This window comes from Seriola dumerili, unplaced genomic scaffold (genome assembly GCF_002260705.1).
Source record: "Seriola dumerili isolate Sdu_G_001 unplaced genomic scaffold, Sdu_1.0 BDQW01000665.1, whole genome shotgun sequence".
Lineage (NCBI taxonomy): Eukaryota > Metazoa > Chordata > Actinopteri > Carangiformes > Carangidae > Seriola > Seriola dumerili.
Genome location: NW_019174920.1, coordinates 834,185 through 854,274, shown reverse-complemented (window position 1 = coordinate 854,274; position 20,090 = coordinate 834,185). Strand labels below are relative to the sequence as shown.

Genomic DNA, 20,090 nt, shown 5'->3' with positions numbered 1-20,090 from the left:
TGGTTGTCTGCTTCCTCCACTCAGACTAGTTCCCTGTTTATTAAATAAAATATGAACCATGTCTGAGTTAGTGAGTGTCCTGAGTTATGGCTAAAAAGTGTTTTGTCAGGTCACACTGACCTTGACCTTTGACCACCGAAATCTAATCGGTTCATCTTTGAGTCCATGTGAATGTATGTGCCAAATTTGAAGAAGTTCCCTTAAGGTGTTACTGAGATATCATGTTCACAAGGTCAAAATCACGTTTTGTCACCGTGACCTTGACCTTTGACCTTTGACTAACAAAATCTAATCAGTATAGTATGAAGGTGTTTTTGGTGCAAAACAACTGAGCACCTGTGACAGTGGAATTAGTAGTTGTATAAAATAGTCACACATGTGTATCAGTAAATTTGAGGTCACAGAGAAAAGATGCTCTAGGAGTTTCACATTTGTCGATTTTTTCCTCTTTCACACACATGAAAGTTACACCTTGTTAAATTCTTCAGTGCAGGTGCACAAATCCTGTTTTACAAATCACATTTTTGCTCCAGTTGCTGCAGTGAATGTGGTGCACATTCACACACCCGTATCAAATAATGTGAAGTCATGGACAAAATTTGCACATCTTCAAATCAGAACGTGAATTCATGCAATGAGAGTTGCACATCTGTAAAATATTTTCTTTTTTCTTCTTGGATATTTTTTATTGCACAAACACAAGTCAATAACTACAACTGCTTGAATCTTCCATTACGAAACTAAAATGGCAAGTTCTGCACGCTCTGACTTTTGCACCAAATGTCTCTGTGAAATGTGGAGCAAAAGTGATTTGTACCTGTGGCACCTCAAGCCACGCCCACCTCTGAAGCTGCATTGGCTTCTGAAGTCTCATCATCATCTTCCTCACCTGTGTGATTTTGTCAGTTTTTCAGCTCAGCTCTTGGTTTCTGTTAAACATTCTATAGTGTGTTTGCCTCTCTGTGCAGGTCCCACCCCCCACGCCCCCCCCTCCCAACCCAGGTGTGTGTGAAGGGTGTGACCAGGCTCTGACATCAGACTCCATGACAACAGACAGGATGAGGCTGATAGAAGATAACAGGATGTAAAGTCAAGAACTTCACTGTGCTGTGTGTTTATATTTAAAGTGGCAACAGACAACTTTTTTGTTTTAACTTATGATTATGAAGTATATGTTCATTGGATGTTGTAAGAGTGTGTAGAGTAATGACACCATCAGCGTTTAGATTTATTACCTGTAAACCTCACTTTCACTATATGATTTTATGAGTGAACCTCAGACAGGCATTCACACAAGTCTGAATTCACTGAGGGAGGGCCAGTAAAACCTTTATGCACTAATTTACAGCCCACTGAGATTAGTGTTGTGACCGTGAGGAGAGCTCAAACCCACATTCAGTCGGCCTTATTTCTACTGGATCAGTCAGCTTATTAATACAACCGGAGGCCAGATGTAGAAATGATGCGTACACACAGAAATCATGCGTACGTCATTTCCCACACATAAACTGGTCTTTATAAAGACAGAATGTGTCACCTCACTCATTCCTTTGACCATGTGAACACACAGTTTTCCAAAGTGATCCAAGTTACTGTGAAGTGAAAATACAAAATAATAATAATAATAATTTAACAAAAAATAAAATAACCAACTTCACGGAGCGTCATTTATTATCATCATTATAAGTTTTACTTTACAGCAATAACAATTTTACAATTCATAAACAGAAATAATAGTGTTTGTGTTCAATGTTTCCTTCAGCATCATTTAATATCCTGATTATTCATTGTGAGTCATTCTGTAACTGTTTGATACTTTTTGAATATTTACTTACTACAGTGTTAGAGCCTGTGGAGCCTCGTTAAGACTCTCTGGTCCCAATAAATAAAGTTCAGAGTAAAACGGACTTTACATTAGAATGACTGTACTAAAGTAAACTGATGCAGGTTTTTACCTCAGTTTCACAATTCATTGTTCTTCTCTGTGTCTGATCACTTTTGGTGGAGACAGTGTTTTTTATACAAACTAATTGATTAAGGGAGAGTCTTCATCCAGTTATTGTGGTAGTGGAAATGAGACTTGCACTCATGCGCCCAATTTCTCAATGTTCATTGATTGGAAGTTGTCTATTGGCACTTTAAAATCATGTGATTGTATTCTGAGTTAGTGATACAGTGTGAAGGGTCCTGAGTGAAAAGAAATGAGAGCAGACATCCTGGTTGTGAGGTTACATAGCATGTGGACCAAGAGCACAAGCGTGTCATTGATTTACACTGAGTTTCATTTCATTGAAATGAACTGTGTGTATCACACACCACCTTTTCAGGGTTGATTCAGCTCTTTCTCTAATGGTGACAGGAGAGCCCAGTGTATTGTTTGCGGAGCAGGAACAGTTCTGCAGCCTTGAGGATTTGCTAAAGCGAAGTCGCTGAATGCTTATGTCTAGACTAGTTTTAACCTTGTAGCCATCCAGTGAGCAATTACTGAGCACTGAGGCTGATTCCGTTTTCACTGCTCCCCTCACTCACTCTTATACCCCCCAACCTTCTTAGGCCCCCCATTGTATGTGGGGCACCGCCTCCTCTCTGTTGCCTCCACTCTGCAGTGTTACTACCTGTTTGGCTGTAGAACAGAGGTCAGGCTTTGGGACAAACATTTTCAGATGCTTCTCACTGTTAGCAGGAGTTCAGATAAAAACAGAGCTGCTGCTGGACTGTGTTGGTGCAGGCCCGGTTCTAGACTGCTTTACTTGGGGGGGCATTAAGAGATGTTGACTGGTCACTAAGTGCAGGACTTGACTGAGGTCCTCTATGAATGTTCTTTAGGACTGTAAGCTATAACATATGTTCTCTAAAACTAAAGCCATAGCATCTAATAGTACATAAGACATGCAGACCAACTAATCAGATATAAATAAACTGATTGGTCAAATCAACAACGACAAAATAAAATACTTTTCCTTTTTCTTTTTTGATTTGGTGGGGCAGTCGGAGCATTCCCGGAGCATTACTGGGTTGTTGTTGTTGTTATTGTTGATGTTGTTGTGGGATTTTCTCTGTGGGACTCATGAATCAACAAACCTGAATCCTACAAAGTATTTTCATATTAATTACTAATTTGCAACAATAAATAGATTTTAAGAGAAACATATTTTAGCCAAGATTATAATTTAATCAACACTTCTACTGAACGTATTTGTCAAGTCACAAAATGTTGATGCCGAATGAATCAATAAATTTTTCACTGACAACATATTTATTATGTTCTCCTACAATATCCATGTGTTATTCCTGAATCATGACTGATGTTCTGTTCAGGAAACTCAAAGATCTGGGTAACGCCACTTCTACACCAGACTCTGGTCCACTGACATGGATCTCTCCATGTTTTTGTGTCAAATTGTGAGTAAATGAAACGAACCTTGATGTTTACAGTAACATGTCCAGTCATCAGATTCTGTTGTATTCATGTATGTAAATACAATGAGATACAATGAGTAAAGTGACATCACTAAATATATTACAATAACACTTGAGCACTAACCATGTTACAGTGACTTACGGTGGATTGTCTCTTTAAGCCTCAGTCAGAGGTGGTGTAAGTCAGGTGTGGAGCCGGGGATCAGCCTGTGCCCTTTGAAAACCACAGTGAATGCTGGTAATTTAACTATAATGGTGGGCTGCTCTCGTCTCGTTTTGTTTTACCTCAACACCTGCCTAGATTTCCCAGACACTTCCTTGAGTGAGGGATTGAAACATGAGAGCCGTGAACTGTGGGCAGTGTCCGTCACTTATTGTGTGCTGCTGTTAATTAAAGCTTTAGGCTTCGTTTAGCACTGAGGTGCAATTTCCAGCTCCCAGTCCCCCCCATCAGAAAATGGTGGAAATGTAGTTGTCTCTTCTCTGACAAGATTCATCAGCAGTGCTCTTCAGAGATCCATCCACACACACAGGAAATCACATTCTAAATTTATTTAACCTCAGATTTTGTGACAACTGTGGATCTCATAGAAACAGGAAGTGGTCTGAGAGGAGATTATATGAACTAATCAGATATGCACAGAGCATATTTGGCTTTTTGTCCTGACAACAGCAGCGTGAAGATGTGAGAATTATCTTGGATAATATGTTGGAGGTTAGAGTCAGGCCGACCTGCTTGAGTAGGAGTAAAGTGAGAAAAAAGGAGAAGGCCTTTGTATTGATCTTTGTCTCCTCATATCCTCTATATCAAATGAGGTTCTTCTCATCGAGGCCATCCTGGCATGACTCAATTGTGTGCCCACATACAATATAGTGTTTGATTCAGTAGAGTGATGAGTGTGTCTCTTCCCTCAGGAGAAACAAAGTCAATGACCAGGTCAGCCTTCCTCCACCATCTGCTCCAGCTGCAGACTCGTTGACGTTGAATGACAGACGGTACACACACCGCCAATCGAGGCAAAACATGTCATTACACAGACCATGCTGTGTCCTTTTCTTTACTCCGTTTCTTCTTCACTGCCACAGCCTATTGTCGACACTCTGTCTTTTCTCTCGTCATCAGCCGATACAATATAATGTTTTGTTTTTGTATTTTTGTCCCTTTGGGGACCAGCAATTAGGGAGGTCCTTTTAGTGTGTCTGGGAAACACTTAATTTGACCTATTTTGTTAGTCATTTCATTTATTTTCCCAAACACAGTAATTGCCTGCCAGGGAGCCTCCGTTGAGCTGCGGCTGTGCGCCCGGCCTCAGTCTGTGTCTGCATGTTTTCATTGATTAGAGGTTGTCTTCGCTCACCGACATTTACAGCAGCACTGAGTGCAACTGCCAGCAAATCAAGAAACCAAATACTATCAAAAACAATTGGAGAACATTTGTAATTTAATTTATTTGTCTGACATTAAAGTACATATGAAATTTGTAGAACATGAAGCAGCTGTTTTACCTAGAAATAATCTAAAAATAGAAGGAACATGTGAACTGTGGTGACTTAAAAAGAAATAAGAGACATGTTTACATTCAGTGTTGTTTCGAACGAACCGTCTGTCAACATGTTCAGTCGAAATTTTTATTTCAATCCTTTAAACTTGAGCGGGACCATTGTGGTGTCAGCAGGGCCATGTCAGTCGGATCCTGTCTGTTGTCTGTTTAACAGAAAAGAGCTGTGAATATGGGATAACTCACTTGACAGGCACATTGATGCAGCTGTATGTGGCTGGTACACAAAGCACTTGAGAAGCTCTTCCACTTATCACTTTATACAAGCAGTCTTTTCTCTGTGCTGCAGGCCAGGCACAGCTCCTCTCCGCTCCTGTTTTTACACACTGACACAATCCTTTCCTCCAGAAACTGAGGAGCCATGAGAGGGGTCAGCCAGGGTGCTGACCAGGTATGAAGACAAGAGGCCAGCGTTGTTGGACAACACTAACACAGCTGTGTGTGTGCAAATGTGTGTGCGTGTTCTCTGGCTTTTGTCCTCCCACAGCTTCTTACAGCCTTTTTTTATCCATTTCTATTAAAGCAAAGCTGCTGCTGCAAAAACGAACAAATGGACACAGTGAATCAGTAACATATATATATATATATGTGTGTGTATGTATGTATGTATGCGTGTGTATACATATATATATATATATGTGTGTGTATGTATGTATGTGTGTGTATACATATATATATATATATATAAATATATAGTATATATATTTTGTATATGTACATAAAGTGGTTTAAGAATTTTATTTAATTTATTCATTTATTTGTTTGACAGTATGAGTATGCTGCGTGGCCCTGATCTTAGAGTTGTGAATATAAAATTAATGTCATTCATCTGAAATTCAGTGGTGTGTTTTCATGTATCGTGGTTTATCTAGATTAGTGGGGTCTGGACCCCCTAAAGGTAAACACAGCATGTTTTTAAAAACTCTTTTTCTTGTGATTTGAAGTGAACAATTTTACCTCGGCTATTATTCAAATAAAACAGAACTGATTACTACATAGAGTCATGAGTAAAAGATATTGGGAACCTGATGCAGGTTTTGTTTGATTTTTGTAAGTGACACACATGAAGCTAATTAAATGTTTAAAATATACAAGTGGGTGAATGTATTCTGTGTTTTGACAATAATACAAATTTAAAACTGTTCGAAAATGTCTGTTTAGAAAAAAAAAAGAAAGGTACATACATTAATCACATAAAATGAAGACCTCCACCAGTGGATCTGTACTGTCTCCACTGTAGTGAAGGCTGAGGGCTCATGTGTTGTGTTATGGCTCATGAGTGCTGCTATATTTGGATATTTTTATGGAGATGGTTGACTGTGATTTGAAAGCAGACCTGTGTTTGTGTACAGTGCCTGGTATGGCTTGTATACACCTGAAGGGGTGACGAGATGTTTGGCTTTTAAAAACTGCTTTATTGAAGGTCGTGTTTAGCCACTCAGCCTGTCTCTCAATAGCTTCATATTGATTTTTTTTTTTACCACAATAACACTAGCTTATTGCATTTTATAATGTTTATAATCAACTCAGTAGGTTTTATAAGTGAAATCCTGACCTGCAAGTAAGTGACAACAGCAGAATTGAAGTATGAAAATAAAATATATACATAGTATTTAAATCAGTCATATTTTCCTGACAGAAACAGAAGCTGAGAGCTGTATTCCTTCAGGCCTTGTCTGACAGATGTCTCTCTGCAGTAGTGGACTGCTTTTGTAGGTTTTCATTGAACAGTGGAGGGGGGTGCTTCTCCTTGGAGACTGTGACAAGACAAAATAATGAAATAAAGTGAATGGACAAAAGCTGGAACACAAACGACTCAGATAACAGGACAGCAATCACGTTTCTGCTTCTGCAGCTGAAGCATACTGAGTCTTTCACTCAGTCACAGTAACACAAACATTAAACAGCAATAAACATGTGAAATAAACTTTTTATGACGGGAGTGGATTACAAACAGACATGTACTCATCTTGTTAACTCTCCACTTTCTCTGCCTGCTTTTTGGAAACGATGGATGGGAAAGTATTTGTTCCTGTGTGTAATTAGGCAGCCAATTAACAGATCCAAGGTAGGGGCTTTCATTCTTCCACTCACACACACAAATACACATTTGTATGATTCCTCACACATAGTTTCTTTTTACATCCAGCACAGAGAGAGAGATGTGTGTTCTCAAGCTCAGGCATTACTGCCTCTCTCTCTCTATCGCTTTGTCTGGCCTCCTTTTTCTCAGTCTAGCTAAAAAAGATGAGGGAGGAGCATAAAAAACCCACCCAGGATTCCTTGTTGGGCCAGTTCTTCCTCTATAGAAATCAGCCGGTTGTATTTAGTCATCCTCTCAGCACCACTCAGACCTCCCAGTTTGACATAGTCCAGCCCCAGACCCACAGCCTGAGGGAGGAGAGGCAGACTGTGAGACAGAAACTGATGGTGAGGAAACATCTGTATAAATGCTCCCCAGCTGCAACATAACATCACAACAAGAAAAAGGACACAACACAATGGTGAAATGTCATAGTCATCAAATCTTTATCAGGTAAAAGGGAGATGTAAAGTCAAAACATAATTTAGCATCTTTTAATTGGCGGGACTTTTTTTTTCTTGACAGTGCTTTTGTCTTTACTCTGTGTAACACTGGGGTGTGCATATGCTTTCAACCCTCTAGGAATGCACTCAGAATAATGAGGGTCAGGGGTCAAAGTGCTGCTGTGCCTGGAGGCCAAGATCTCTTCCACACACTCAGTCACTGACTCTGTCCCTGTGTTTAAATCCTGCCTCAGGACATTTTTGTCAAAGGGATTCTCCTAATACTAATTCATGACTAAAAAGTCAAAACCATCAGAAATGATTATTACCAAGTGAATACAGCAATGTCCAATTAGAAGGAAGACAAGAAGAGGCAGAAGATTTCTTCCATTAATACATCAACTACTTCGGTGTGGCCTCAAGACCTACACTGGCATCTAAATAGATCTACAGTTCATTTAAGTCTTCAGACCCCTTCAATTTTTTCACTTTTGTTATGTTGCAGTTTTATAGTAAAATAAGTCCCTCATCAATCTACACTCAATCCCCCATCATGACAAAGTGAAAACAGAATTTTAGAAAGTTTTACAAATTTATTAAAAAGGAAAAACTGAGGGGCATCGAGTGGCGCAGTGAGTTGAGCAGGCGCCCCATATGTAGAGGCTACAGTGCTCGCTGCAGTCGACCCCGGTTCGAATCCCGCATCGGATGGCCCTTTACTGCATGTCATTCCCCCTCTCTCTGCCTCCCCATTTCCTGTCTCTCTCTACTGTGCTATCAATAAAGGCATAAAAAGCCCCCCCCCCCACAAAAAAAAGGAAAAACTGAAATATCCCATTGAGTATTCAGGTACTTTTAGCTCATGTTCCTCCATTTCTCTGGATCATCTCTCTTCACCTTGACTGGAGTCCACCTGTGGTAAAGTCAGCTGAAGACACACACCTGTCTATATCAGGTCTGACGATGCAGATCAGAGCAGAAACCATGAGGAGGGGAGAGGAAGGAACAGCTGCAGAGCTCAGAGACAGGGTTGTGTTGAGGCTCAAAAACATTTCTGCTGGATTGAGGGTTCCTGAGAAGAACACTGGTCTCCATCATCTATCTATCCATCCATCCATCCATCCATCCATTCTGTGGTCAAACAGGTCATTTTATTGCCTCCAGTCCAGTTCAGCCAAAAGGCAGGGCTCACTGTGGGGGTATTGGTGAGTCAATCTGTGTCCTCACTCCCACCAAAGTTCTGGCTACGAATTCATGCAACCTTTGGTTATAAGGCACTCGCCTTTCCTCTCCAAGGAAAGATTCAAGGGCTGAAGATAATTTCATTGACCATGATTTGGTCATTCAGTCTGGTGTGCCCCTGGAACCACTAGCGTTCCCCCTCACTGTTAATGCTCTAGGCGGGAGGTTTTTGGTCCAAGTAACTCACAGCACAGCTCCTGTCACTTTACTGCTGTCTGGTAATCAAGGACAGTAAACAACAGAGCATAATTTAAGCTCCCAAAACACCTCTGGTCCTTGGCCATCCCTGGTCTTCTGGGAGAGTCTCTCTCTCTCTATTTTGTCACTCACATTGTTTGCAGTCTGCTTTGTCTCTTGTAGACTTGTCAACCTTACCAGGGATGTATCATGATTTAGGGAGGCATTCAGCAAAGATTTGGCCATTGGCCATCCTTGCCCCCACATTGCACGTACGATTGCAACATCAACCTGCTGCCTAGGAACCCCTTACCATCAAGCTAACTCTACAACCTGTCTCACCCAGAAAGATGCCATGGAGTTTTTGGCAGCAGGTATAATTTGTCACTCCTCCTCCTCTTAATGCTGGGTTTTTTTTGTAGCACTGTTGCTTATCACCTCTGCTTTTGAGATGTGTATGTGATATCCTAATTTTTTCCAAAAACATGAATGAACATATTTCCCATGTCGACCAGGTTCTGCAAAACCCCCAGAGAATACAAACTTCTAGTGAAGGCCAAGAAGGGCATGTTCAACACCAAGACAATGAATATGTTTATCACTGAGGGCAGGCAGGTGAAGACCAATCCAGAGAAAATCAGGGCAGTGAGGCCTAAACCCCCAAACTGCAGGCAGCTCCTGCTTCTGGGCTTTGCCAACTTCTACCATCGGTTCATCAAAGACTTCTGCAGCGTGGCTTTCCCTTTCATTAGATTAGTCTCTTCCTCCATCCCATTCTCTTGGATCGAGGTGGACCTCGCTTTCTCACAGCTTAAGAGCCTCTTCACTTCTGCCTCTATCCTGGTCCATCCAGACCCCCCTCACCAACTCATCGTAGAAGTAGATGTATCTTACTGTAGAGTGGGGGCTGAACTCTCAGCACTCAGGTCCAGACCAAAAACTCCATCACTGTGCCTTTTTCTACCAAAAGCTGCCACTAGCAGAGCAAAAATGTGATGCGTGAACTGAGAATTGTTGGAGGTAAAACTAGTGTTAGAGGAATGGAAGCACTGGTTAGAGGGTACTGAGCAGCCTGATCATAAGAACCTAGTCCAGATCCAGTCTGCTATACCGCTAAACTCCAACCAAGCCTGCTGGTCCCTGTTTTTCAGCCACTTAAGCTTTTTTCTTAACTTTTCGCCCAGGTTCCCATAACATCAAACCAGATGCTATCTCCCAGCATCACACCTCTGAAAAATCCCCTTCCTGTCTAGACACTATCCTTCCCTCATCCTGTGTGGTGGTGGCAGTGAGCTGGGAGTTTGAGTCGGTGGTAAGAGGCCCAACTGTATCAACAGGTAGGTAACCCAGGTAACTGCCCTCATAACTGCCTCTTTGTGCCTGACAATCACAGGTTCTGTAATGGGCTCTCACTACCACCCTGGAATCAACTGCACCCTGAGTCTGCTCAAGAGACACTTTTGGTGGCCAACAATGAAGATCGACACCCATGACTATGTCTCTCCTTGCTCCATCTGTACCCAGGGGAAGACCTCACATCATCGTCCAACTGGACTGCTGTGTCTGTTGCCCATCCCCAGTCGTCCCTTGTCCCACACATGACTTAGTTACGGGCCTACCTCCTTTGCAAGGTAAAAGTTATTTTCACCATAGTGAGAAAGGCTACGGTCACTCAGATAACCACTCTTTACAGCTTTGATGAGCAGAAAAGCTTCACAGTGAGCAACACGTCCACATCCAACCTTGAGGTGGATGGACTACAACAGCAGAAAACCACATCAGGTTCCACTTCCTGTCACCAAGACCAGAGACTTGAGGCTGAAGTGGACACAGACTCACCAACACTGGACAGATGAAGACCTGGTCTGATGGATCTCGATTTGTGCTGAGGCAGCAGATGGTAGAGTCAGAGTCTGAATCCATGGACCAACCTGCCTTGTGTCAACTGTCCAGGCTGGTAGTGGTGGTGTGATGGTAGGGGGAATGTTTTCAATCAATCATGGTCTGAATTTCACGGTCTGAGTATTGTTGCTGACCATGTTCATTCCATCATGGCCATAGTTCACCATCTTCTAATGGCTCCTTCCAGCAGGATAATGCTCCATGTGACAAACTGTTTTCATCAACATGACAGTGAGTCCCGTGAACTTCAGTGCTGGCCCCCCACCCCCCAGTCTCCAGACCTGGATCCATTAGAACATCTTTGGGATGTGGTAGAACAGGAGACTGGCAGCATGAATGTGCAGCTGACAAATCTGCAGAAATTATGTGATGCATCATGTCATCATGGAGCAGAGTCTCAGAGGAAAGTTTCAACATATCTGGTGGATCCATGACATGAAGAACTGAGGAACTACCCAGTGTTAGTGTGCTGTTCCTAATAAAGTTCTGTCTACTGTACATATTTATAAGTTTGTACATATTGCACATGTACATATTGTTGCTCTCTCTTGGTTGTATTACTTTGAATTTGCAATAACTGATTTTTGGCCAGTTGAGAGCAGCAGAAACGCGAACAAAACACTGAAATACTGTATTATCAAAGTTGATCATAGTTAGAAGGCAGTTGTTTATTTCCACATGTAGCAGATGCAGAGCAACATTATCATTCATTTGGAGTTGTGTTTCTGGATCCTGGTAAATCTAATTCCATTATTTACTCTCTGTTTTTGGTCCATACCAGGCTCCTTAGGGAAATATCTGTCTCTTTAGCTACTCCTGCTAAATGCTCCACTACGCATGCTCATCAGCTAGTCTTTAATTGTGTATGTCTGATGTCTGCTGGTGGTGTAGTGTACAGTGTGTTTTTAGAGCAATTTCTCTAAAAAGTGCTATCTGGTGTAGCCGAAAAACAGCAGTGAGAGTAAAAATAGTAAAGTTGTGGTCTTGAGGAGCTAAACAATGAGCTAAAACTCACTGCCAAGAGGAGCTGCAGTTGATAATTGACTATAGGTTCATCACTACAAATGATTTGTCACACTGGGGGTCCACAGGGAACTGCTCTGGCTTCATTCCTATTTGCCCTGTATATGGTTGACTTTAAATACAACTCTGAGTCCTGCCACGTCCAGAAATACTCAGTTGACACAGCTAATGTAGCACATATCAGGAAGGGGCAGGAAGAGGAGTACAGGGATCTGACGAAGGCCTTCAGTGAATGGAGCGACAAGAACTGCCTCCTTCTGAACTCCTTCAAGACAAAGGAGATGGTCATGGACTTTCGGAGGTCTAGGCCCACCCTTCAGCCAGTCAACATTAAAGGGAATGACATTGAGATGGTGCACACTTATAAATACCTAGGTGTGTGCCTGGACAGTAAACTGGACTGGTCCGTGAACATGGATGCCATCTACTGGAAGGGGCAGAGCCAGCTTTTTCCTCAGGAAGCTCAGGTCCTTTGACATCTGCAGTGAAATGCTGCTTATGTTTTATCAGTCAGTGGTGGCCAGTATACTCTTTTATGTTGTAGTCTGCTGGGGCGGCAGCATGTCCAACATGAACATAAAAAAACTGCAGAAGCTGATCAAAAAGGCTGGGTCTGTGCTTGGCAGCAGTCTGGACTCACTCAGGACTGTTGTGGAGAGACGCAAGATGGAGGCCATCTTAGACAGTACCAACCGTCATCTCCACAACATTCTGGCATGACAGAGAAGCAGCTACAGCTGCAGCATACGTCTCATCTCACTGCGCTGCAGAACAGAGAGGTTCAGAAGATCCCTTGTTCCCACTGCCATCAGGCTATAAAACACCTCAGCCAAAGGGAGTGGACTAATCCAATTATTATTGTTTATTTATTATAAACTGTTATTATTATTATTATTATTATTGTTATTAACAATGAGCTAATGGACAAATGAATTACCCCTAGGGAATAAATAAAGTATCTATCTATCTATCTATCTAAAATATGAAACATTGAATAATTTTATCCTTCTTAAGCTCATTCAAGTAAACTCTTAATGCCACTCGGCTTTGATGTGGTGAAAGCTCACACTCATCATTAAAGTTTTCATGATATCACTTCAGTACTTGTTCCTGGACCTGCAAAGAGAACAGTGGGTGGATGGTTTGTGACCCTTAGAGCACACAAAACGTCATTATTGCAACTGACTGAATCTTAAACACAGAGGTGAGAAGATAAAAAGTGCTTTTTGGTCAGACAAATGACATTAAGCTGGACACACAGAACATAAGAGAGGGAATATGACTTACTATATCTGAAAAAGAGTCACTACTGCAGGGCTCACTGTATGTTGTACCCAGCAACACTGAACCTGCAGACATACACAATTACACAATTAGTACTGATAATAATCCACCATTGAAACAATTCACAGATGAAAAACATGTAGGATTTTGATATTCATAACCAATGGAAGGCAGCTTTACTGAAGTCATGTTTCATGCATTGAGTTTGGTTGAGTGTCTGCTCCCAGGTCCAGTTTAACACAGACTTGGGGCCGCTGTGTCTCCCAGTGTTTTTTCTTCTTCCTGTTTGTCTCCTCTTCCCCCATGTGTGTCTGTGTGCTTCCCCCGACATCAGGTGACTCAGCGGAGGCGTGGTCTGGACAGCAGCTCACCACCACACTCACTCATCACCTGCAGTACATCTACCCTGGTCATCCATCCATTCATCACCAGATTGTTCCGCTCTTCACAGCGGTAGAACTCTCTCAGCCACTCTGATTACTTTTTGTAACTACGGAGTTATATTGTGATATCCGCAGTGATTTTGTCTGTGGTAACTTTCATTCTCCTGTGTTCCAGAAGAATTCCTGATTTGTGGGCTGCTAATCCTGCCACACTCTGCTGTCACCAGGCCACACAACGCACTTGCTTTTGGTTTCAGCTGTCCCTCATTTTTCCAGAGTGTGTTACTCCCCTGCCTCTGGCTTCCAGTGTTCCCCATAGTCCTGCCTCATGTCTTCACCAGCCACCTCGATTCCTCTGACCCACTCCCCCTCCACATTCACCATCACCATTGCCTTCGCTTCAATAAACTCCCTTGCATGGTTATTGCTGGTGTGTTTTGTGTTCTGTCTCTGCTCTGGGGCCCCACATCAGTTTTGGCAAAGACATAACAGCCGGTTTCACAAAGATATGTCAGACTGGTCGGTAGTGCTGCTCCAGGCTTCATGTTGCTCATAGATCAGTCTGATGTTATTGATTGTTACCATGGTAACATTGGTCTTAGGCCTGAGTTAGCCTGTGGGTAAGGTGTCTAAGGTTTTTGTCTTAAGATGAGATACCTGCACTGATCAGTAGCACCAAACAACAAAAAACAGGAAAACATGGCTCATATGTGTGGTTTGCTAACATTGTAATGGACAGAGCAAAGAGAACGGAAAGAGTTTTTAGATGTTTTCTTTTTATTGTTACTCTCTTTGCTGAATTTCCAAAGTAAAACATCCTTGTAACTGAACATATTTTCAGCTGGAGGTAAATGGAGCTGAGTGGTTTGATGTGGTTCATTGGTCAGCCAAGATAGTCGAGAACTAAACGGCTTTGTCCTACAGATGAATTTAGACTCAGTCTATCTGAAGTCTGACTGTTTCTTATATCTAAGCCACAGTCAAAGTCTGTCTGAAACCAGCCCCTGAGCTCAAGACAACAAATATTCATGAACGCGTAATGAATTGAAATATGTGCTATTATTGTGAATGCACAATGGGTTTGGGAGTGTGGAGGGAAACAGACGGGTCCAGTGCAGTGGTATGGAGAACTGACTGCCTGGTTGGTTGTATACTATAGGAAACAACAAAGGCAAGGCTCCATCTGTCATTGGCTCCTTTCCAACACGTATAACAGTAGAAGCATCGCAATAATGTGATTTACATGCAGTATATAATTATATTCTAGTTTACAGTGGCTTGCAAATGTATTCATACCCCTACTTTTCCACATTTTGTCACGTTACAACCACAAACGTAAATGTATTTTATTGGGATTTTATGTGATAGGCCAACACAAAGTGGTGCATAATTGTGAAGTGGAAGGAAAATGATACATGGTTTTCAAATGTTTTTAGAATTAAAAAACTGAAAAGTGTGGCGTGCAAAAATATTCAGCCCCCCTGAGTCAATACTTTGTAGAACCACCTTTTGCTGCAATTACAGCTGCAAGTTTTATGGGGTATGTCTCTACCAGCTTTCACATCTAGAGACTGAAATTTTTGCCCGTTCTTCTTTGCAAAATAGCTGAAGTTCAGTCAGATTGGATGGAGAGCATCTGTGAACAGCAATTTTCAAGGCTTGCCAGAGATTCTCAATTGGATTTAGGTCTGGACTTTGACTGGTCCATTCTAACACATGAATATGCTTTGATCTGAACCATTCCATTGTAGCTCTGGCTGTATGTTTAGGGTCGTTGTCCTGCTGGAAGGTGAACCTCCGCCCCAGTCTCAAGTCTTTTGCAGACTCTAAAAGGTTTTCTTCCTAGATTGCCCTGTATTTGGCTCCATCCATCTTCCCATCAACTCTGACCAGCTTCCCTGTCCCTGCTGAAAAAAAGCATCCCAACAGCATGATGCTGCCACTATGTTTCACGGTGGGGATGGTGTGTTCAGGGTAATGTGCAGTGTTAGTTTTCCGCCACACATAGCGTTTTGCATTTAGGCCAAAAACTTCAATTTTGGTCTCATCTGACCAGAGCACCTTCCTCCACATGTTTGCTGTCCCCCCCACATGGCCTGTGGCAAACTGCAAACGGGACTTCTTATGGCTTTGTTTCAACAATGGCTTTCTTTTTGCCACTCTTCCATAAAGACCTGATTTGTGGAGTGCACGACTAATAGTTGTCCTGTGGACAGATTCTCCCACCTGAGCTGTGGATCTCTGCAGCTCCTCCAGAGATACCATGGGCCTCTTGGCTGCTTCTCTGATCATTGCTCTCCTTGCCCGGCCTGTCAGTTTAGGTGGACGGCCATGTCTTGGTAGGTTTGCAGTTGTGCCATACTCTTTCCATTTTCGGATGATGGATTGAACATTGCTCTGTGGGATGTTCAAACCCTGGGATATTTTTTCATAACCTAACCCTGCTTTAAACTTCTCCACAACTTTATCCCTGACCTGTCTGGTGTGGTGTGTTCCTTGGGCTTCATGATGCTGTTTGTTCACTAATGTTCTCTAACAAACCTTCGAGGCCTTCACAGAACAGCTGTATTTATACTGAGATTAGATTACACACAGGTGGACTCGATTTACTAATTAGGTGACTTCTGAAGGCAATTGGTTGCACTGGATTTTATTTAGGGGTATCAGAGTAAAGGGGGCTGAATACTTTTGCATGCCACACTTTTCAGTTTTTTATTTGTAAAAAAATTTGAAAATCATGTATCATTTTCCTTCCACTTCACAATTATGCGCCACTTTGTGTTGGCTTATCACATAAAATCCCAATAAAATACATTACAAAATCAATACAAAATGTGGAAAAGTTCAACAGGGTATTAATACTTTTGCAAGCCACTGTACATCAACAAGTCTTTTTTCAGGTATAAATAGAAAGTCAAAGACCTCTGTTTCTAAGTAGAATTCCACTTTGTGGAAGTTGAATTGAACAGTATTTTACTATTTCCTAGTACTATCTCAGTGCATCTGTTACCTTGGTGCTCTGAAGTGATGCGGACCAAATCACTGACTGTCATCTCATCAGTGTGTTTTAAGATGTGACCTCTGACGCCCAGATGGGGCAGGGCCTTTGCCTTGTAAGTGACGTCAAAGAGCAGTGAACACGAGTCTCCAATAACATTGCTCAGCTTCTCCCACTGGACTATGTCCTTAATGAGAAAGACACAAGAACAAGGATACACGTTTGGCATATCATACATATGCACACAACACACATATCTAACATGCAGTCAACCTCACAAACACATATAAACAGTAAAAATACTACTACAAAAAAATACTACCACCGAAAAACACCACTGGGATTTCCATGGTTCTACATGGACCCTTTTCATCAATGAGAAATTCATTAAAGTTTGATATAAGCTGCACATGTCCAGTAGAACAAGATCTGTTGGTAACACTAATTAGACATTCAGTCAGTTTTGAATCTGTAACTATGGCAACCTGACAACCTGTCAACAGTCTACTGCGACGTTAACTCCTGGTTTCAGCTTGTACTACAACCGGGTCCCTAAAGACCCTGACCATTCTAACCGGAGGTGGCAGAATATTTCTCATGAGTTTGTAATAATTTAATACAACAATACAATATCAAACAATACAATACCTAACCACAGTTAGGAGTGATAACTTAGATGTTGAGCCATGGCTTTAATCAGTCTAAAATCTTTAAATAATATAATTCAAATGCCTCATCACCAAGAGCACACACACTGTCCTGCTGCTGGAAATACACACAATATTGATACCAAATGTGCATTAATCTGCCACTGACAATAGTCCCCAACAACTGAACTGTTTACTCCTGTTTGAGTTACTGTTATTAACACCTGCCTTATCTTTAAAATTGTCTCTGTATTTAAATTGACCTGTTAGGAATTTACCAGAATTGCTTTTACTTTTCTACTGAACAATGTGAAGTGTCAGGAGCAGAAACTACACAGACACATGTACAATATACAAACAATATTGGAAATGTTGAGGAAAGAACAATGATGTTTTGAACTCACCTCTCTCCTTAATGGATTGATTAAAGCCACCACAGCTGGGTATTTGCTGACAAGTGTTTGGTACATGTCCACTAATTCATCCGGAGACTTCAAAACTCCTGTTGCAACTTCATACTTTCCTTTAGACTGAGAGGAGGAGAAGAAAACTAATTCAGTTCTCTTCACTACTTGTTGTCTTGTGAATTGACCTCTTCAGCTGTATGCATATAGAACTAATTTACACAAGAACTCCTATGCGTAGACTCCCAACAGCTTGGTACACATAAAGCCAGAGACTACCTTTCGTCAACTTACAAAGTCCATAAGCTCATGAGCGTCACAGTTTAATGCTAAATGGATCTCTGTTCCCAGTGCCAGTCCAAGGTTAATGCAGGCTTCAGCGATGAGATCCAGAGGCTGCTCGGGTCTCTCGTAGCTCACAGCTGGCGCACCACTGTCATGCAGAGTTGCCTGAGTGGCCTCGGAGCAAATACACATGGTTCACCTTGTCAACAACATCTGTGTATTGTACTTTTCTACTTCCAACGGTAATAAATACATTAACTTACAGTGTTCTTTACATCTCTCCTGTTGGGGAACGTCTTTTGAAAAGTAGCTTAGCTGAAGCTGCTTATGGATGACAATAGATGACTATTCATTCATTGGTCTGAATGAAACGGTTGTCATTTCAAGGTTATTAGAAGATGAGTGTGTTCCACTCACCCTCTGCACTGTTTGCGTTATGAATGTAAGTGCTAGGGGTCACTGAACAATGCAGGAGATAACTGCGTATACAGCACAAATGCTGCCTGAAGGAAAAGGCAGATAGAAATATTGATATATAATAAATGAATATAGAATGATTTAATAAGCATTTCCAGGCCTGCATACCTGAGTTAATTTGGACATTAGCCATGAAAATCACATAGAAATATAATTTTTTGTGTGTATCTTGTAGGAAAGCTCTGTAACAGAAAAAGCTTTGAATATTGCCTCCACCTTTTACATTCTGTACTATCATAAAGCCTGTGTAAACACAGTTCCCATTCTTAAAGTGAATTAATAGCAACGTCCCTCACCCCAGCTTTTGTTGAAGTGTTCATTATTCTCATCATCTCCTTCTGTAATTCAAGGGTCATTGTGATGATCTGTTGAAGAAGTTCACAGTTCAGTGCATTTTATAAATGCTATAGATAAATCTGAGCACTGAAGAGCTGAGGTGCTTCACCAATAATATAGCACGTCACAGCAACAACAAAGGAAGCTACGACCTTGCACAAAAAACACAAACTTTATACAATGAACAAGTCTGTACCAACTGCCACCACACTGAGACATGGACCAAAGACAGAACATGTAACAACAGAGATGTGAGTGGGAGTGGTGAGTACTTGTTTGACTCGTTGTCCTGCTTTGGGGATCAGAATGATTTCCTCCAGCAAACTCAGTTTTCCAGCAGATGTCTTCCCACAGCTCAGCAAAGTCACCAAGGAGACAGGGATGTAAAACTGTGTTGGAGTCTGGATAAAAGTGTTGAAGACATCATTACATGTTGCTCCCAGTGTGTGTAGTATTTGTGTTTGTGGTTGTGTGATCTAACCTCTCCGTTCTTTAGCGCTGCTATGTATCCATAGAGAGGGAGGCCCTGTAACTGTGCCCCAGTTCTGGCAACAGCCACAGACACTGAGCCGATGGCTAAGCTCCCAGGCAGAACTGGCTCTGGTGGCTCTGCTGGAGGAAACGGTTTCTCTGAAGTATTGCTCTTTTTACCTGTAAATAGACACATGACACATGGGAATAGACACAACACCTGCACACAGATATGGGAGACCATGCAAAGTGAATCACCACTCCATCACTGTGCCACCCTTGGGAACACACTGCCTGTGTTGCTTGGTGTGGTTTAGATAAGTAATACATCTACACTGAACTCATTGTCATGTTGATGAAACCAGTTTGTGACATGGAGCATTATCCTGCTGGAAGGAGCCATTAGAAGATGGTGAACTGGGGCCATGAAGGATGAACATGGTGAGCAACAATACTCAGATGGACTGTGACATCCAGACCATGATTGATTGGTATTAGGAAGAACACATTTTCCACACCATCACATTCCCCACCACCAGCCTGGACTGTTGACATAAGGCAGGTTGGTCCATGGATTCAGACTCTGACTCTACCATCTGCTGCCTCAGCACAAATCCAGATCCATCAGACCAGGTCTTCATCTGTTCAGTGTTGGTGAGTCTGTGTCCACTTTAGTGTCATGTTTCTGGTCTTGGTCATCTTACTTGCATGTGTAATATCATAAACTTTTCTTATTTTCTGCAATATTCCAAAGCAAATGGAAAAATCTGGCTGATGATGGCTTCTGGCTGAAACACGCTTGTTCTTTGCCCCCATACAAGAAGACTATTTATCCGTGAGTGCTGGCATTCTGTTTGATCTGCTTAGATTGCAACAACCATGCACCTGATACATTGCTGTATTGACTATTTTGGAGCAGTGCATGCTGCTGCTGTCTACCAATGGAAAAACCCCAT

At 41.9% G+C, this 20,090-nt stretch overlaps 2 protein-coding genes across 2 annotated transcripts in view; one reads left to right on the top strand and one right to left on the bottom strand.

Annotated features, from left to right (window-relative positions):
• Positions 1 to 983, top strand: part of shtn1 (shootin 1) — a 29,170-nt gene extending 28,187 nt beyond the window's left edge. The window contains exon 16 of the mRNA XM_022765130.1: positions 969 to 983. The gene's annotated coding sequence lies outside the window, so the exon portion shown is untranslated. The remainder of the gene's footprint in view (positions 1 to 968) is intronic.
• A 4,741-nt stretch (positions 984 to 5,724) lies between these two features.
• The window catches only part of eno4 (enolase family member 4), a 32,589-nt gene continuing 18,223 nt past the window's right edge, over positions 5,725 to 20,090 (bottom strand). Inside the window, exons 5-13 of the mRNA XM_022765137.1 lie at positions 19,145 to 19,314; positions 18,936 to 19,064; positions 18,630 to 18,692; positions 17,860 to 18,024; positions 17,566 to 17,691; positions 16,527 to 16,701; positions 13,137 to 13,198; positions 7,253 to 7,370; positions 5,725 to 6,736 (exon numbers count right to left, since the gene is read on the bottom strand). Of these exons, the coding sequence (XP_022620858.1) occupies positions 6,645 to 6,736; positions 7,253 to 7,370; positions 13,137 to 13,198; positions 16,527 to 16,701; positions 17,566 to 17,691; positions 17,860 to 18,024; positions 18,630 to 18,692; positions 18,936 to 19,064; positions 19,145 to 19,314 (1,100 nt within the window). The 3' untranslated portion in view covers positions 5,725 to 6,644. The remainder of the gene's footprint in view (positions 6,737 to 7,252; positions 7,371 to 13,136; positions 13,199 to 16,526; positions 16,702 to 17,565; positions 17,692 to 17,859; positions 18,025 to 18,629; positions 18,693 to 18,935; positions 19,065 to 19,144; positions 19,315 to 20,090) is intronic.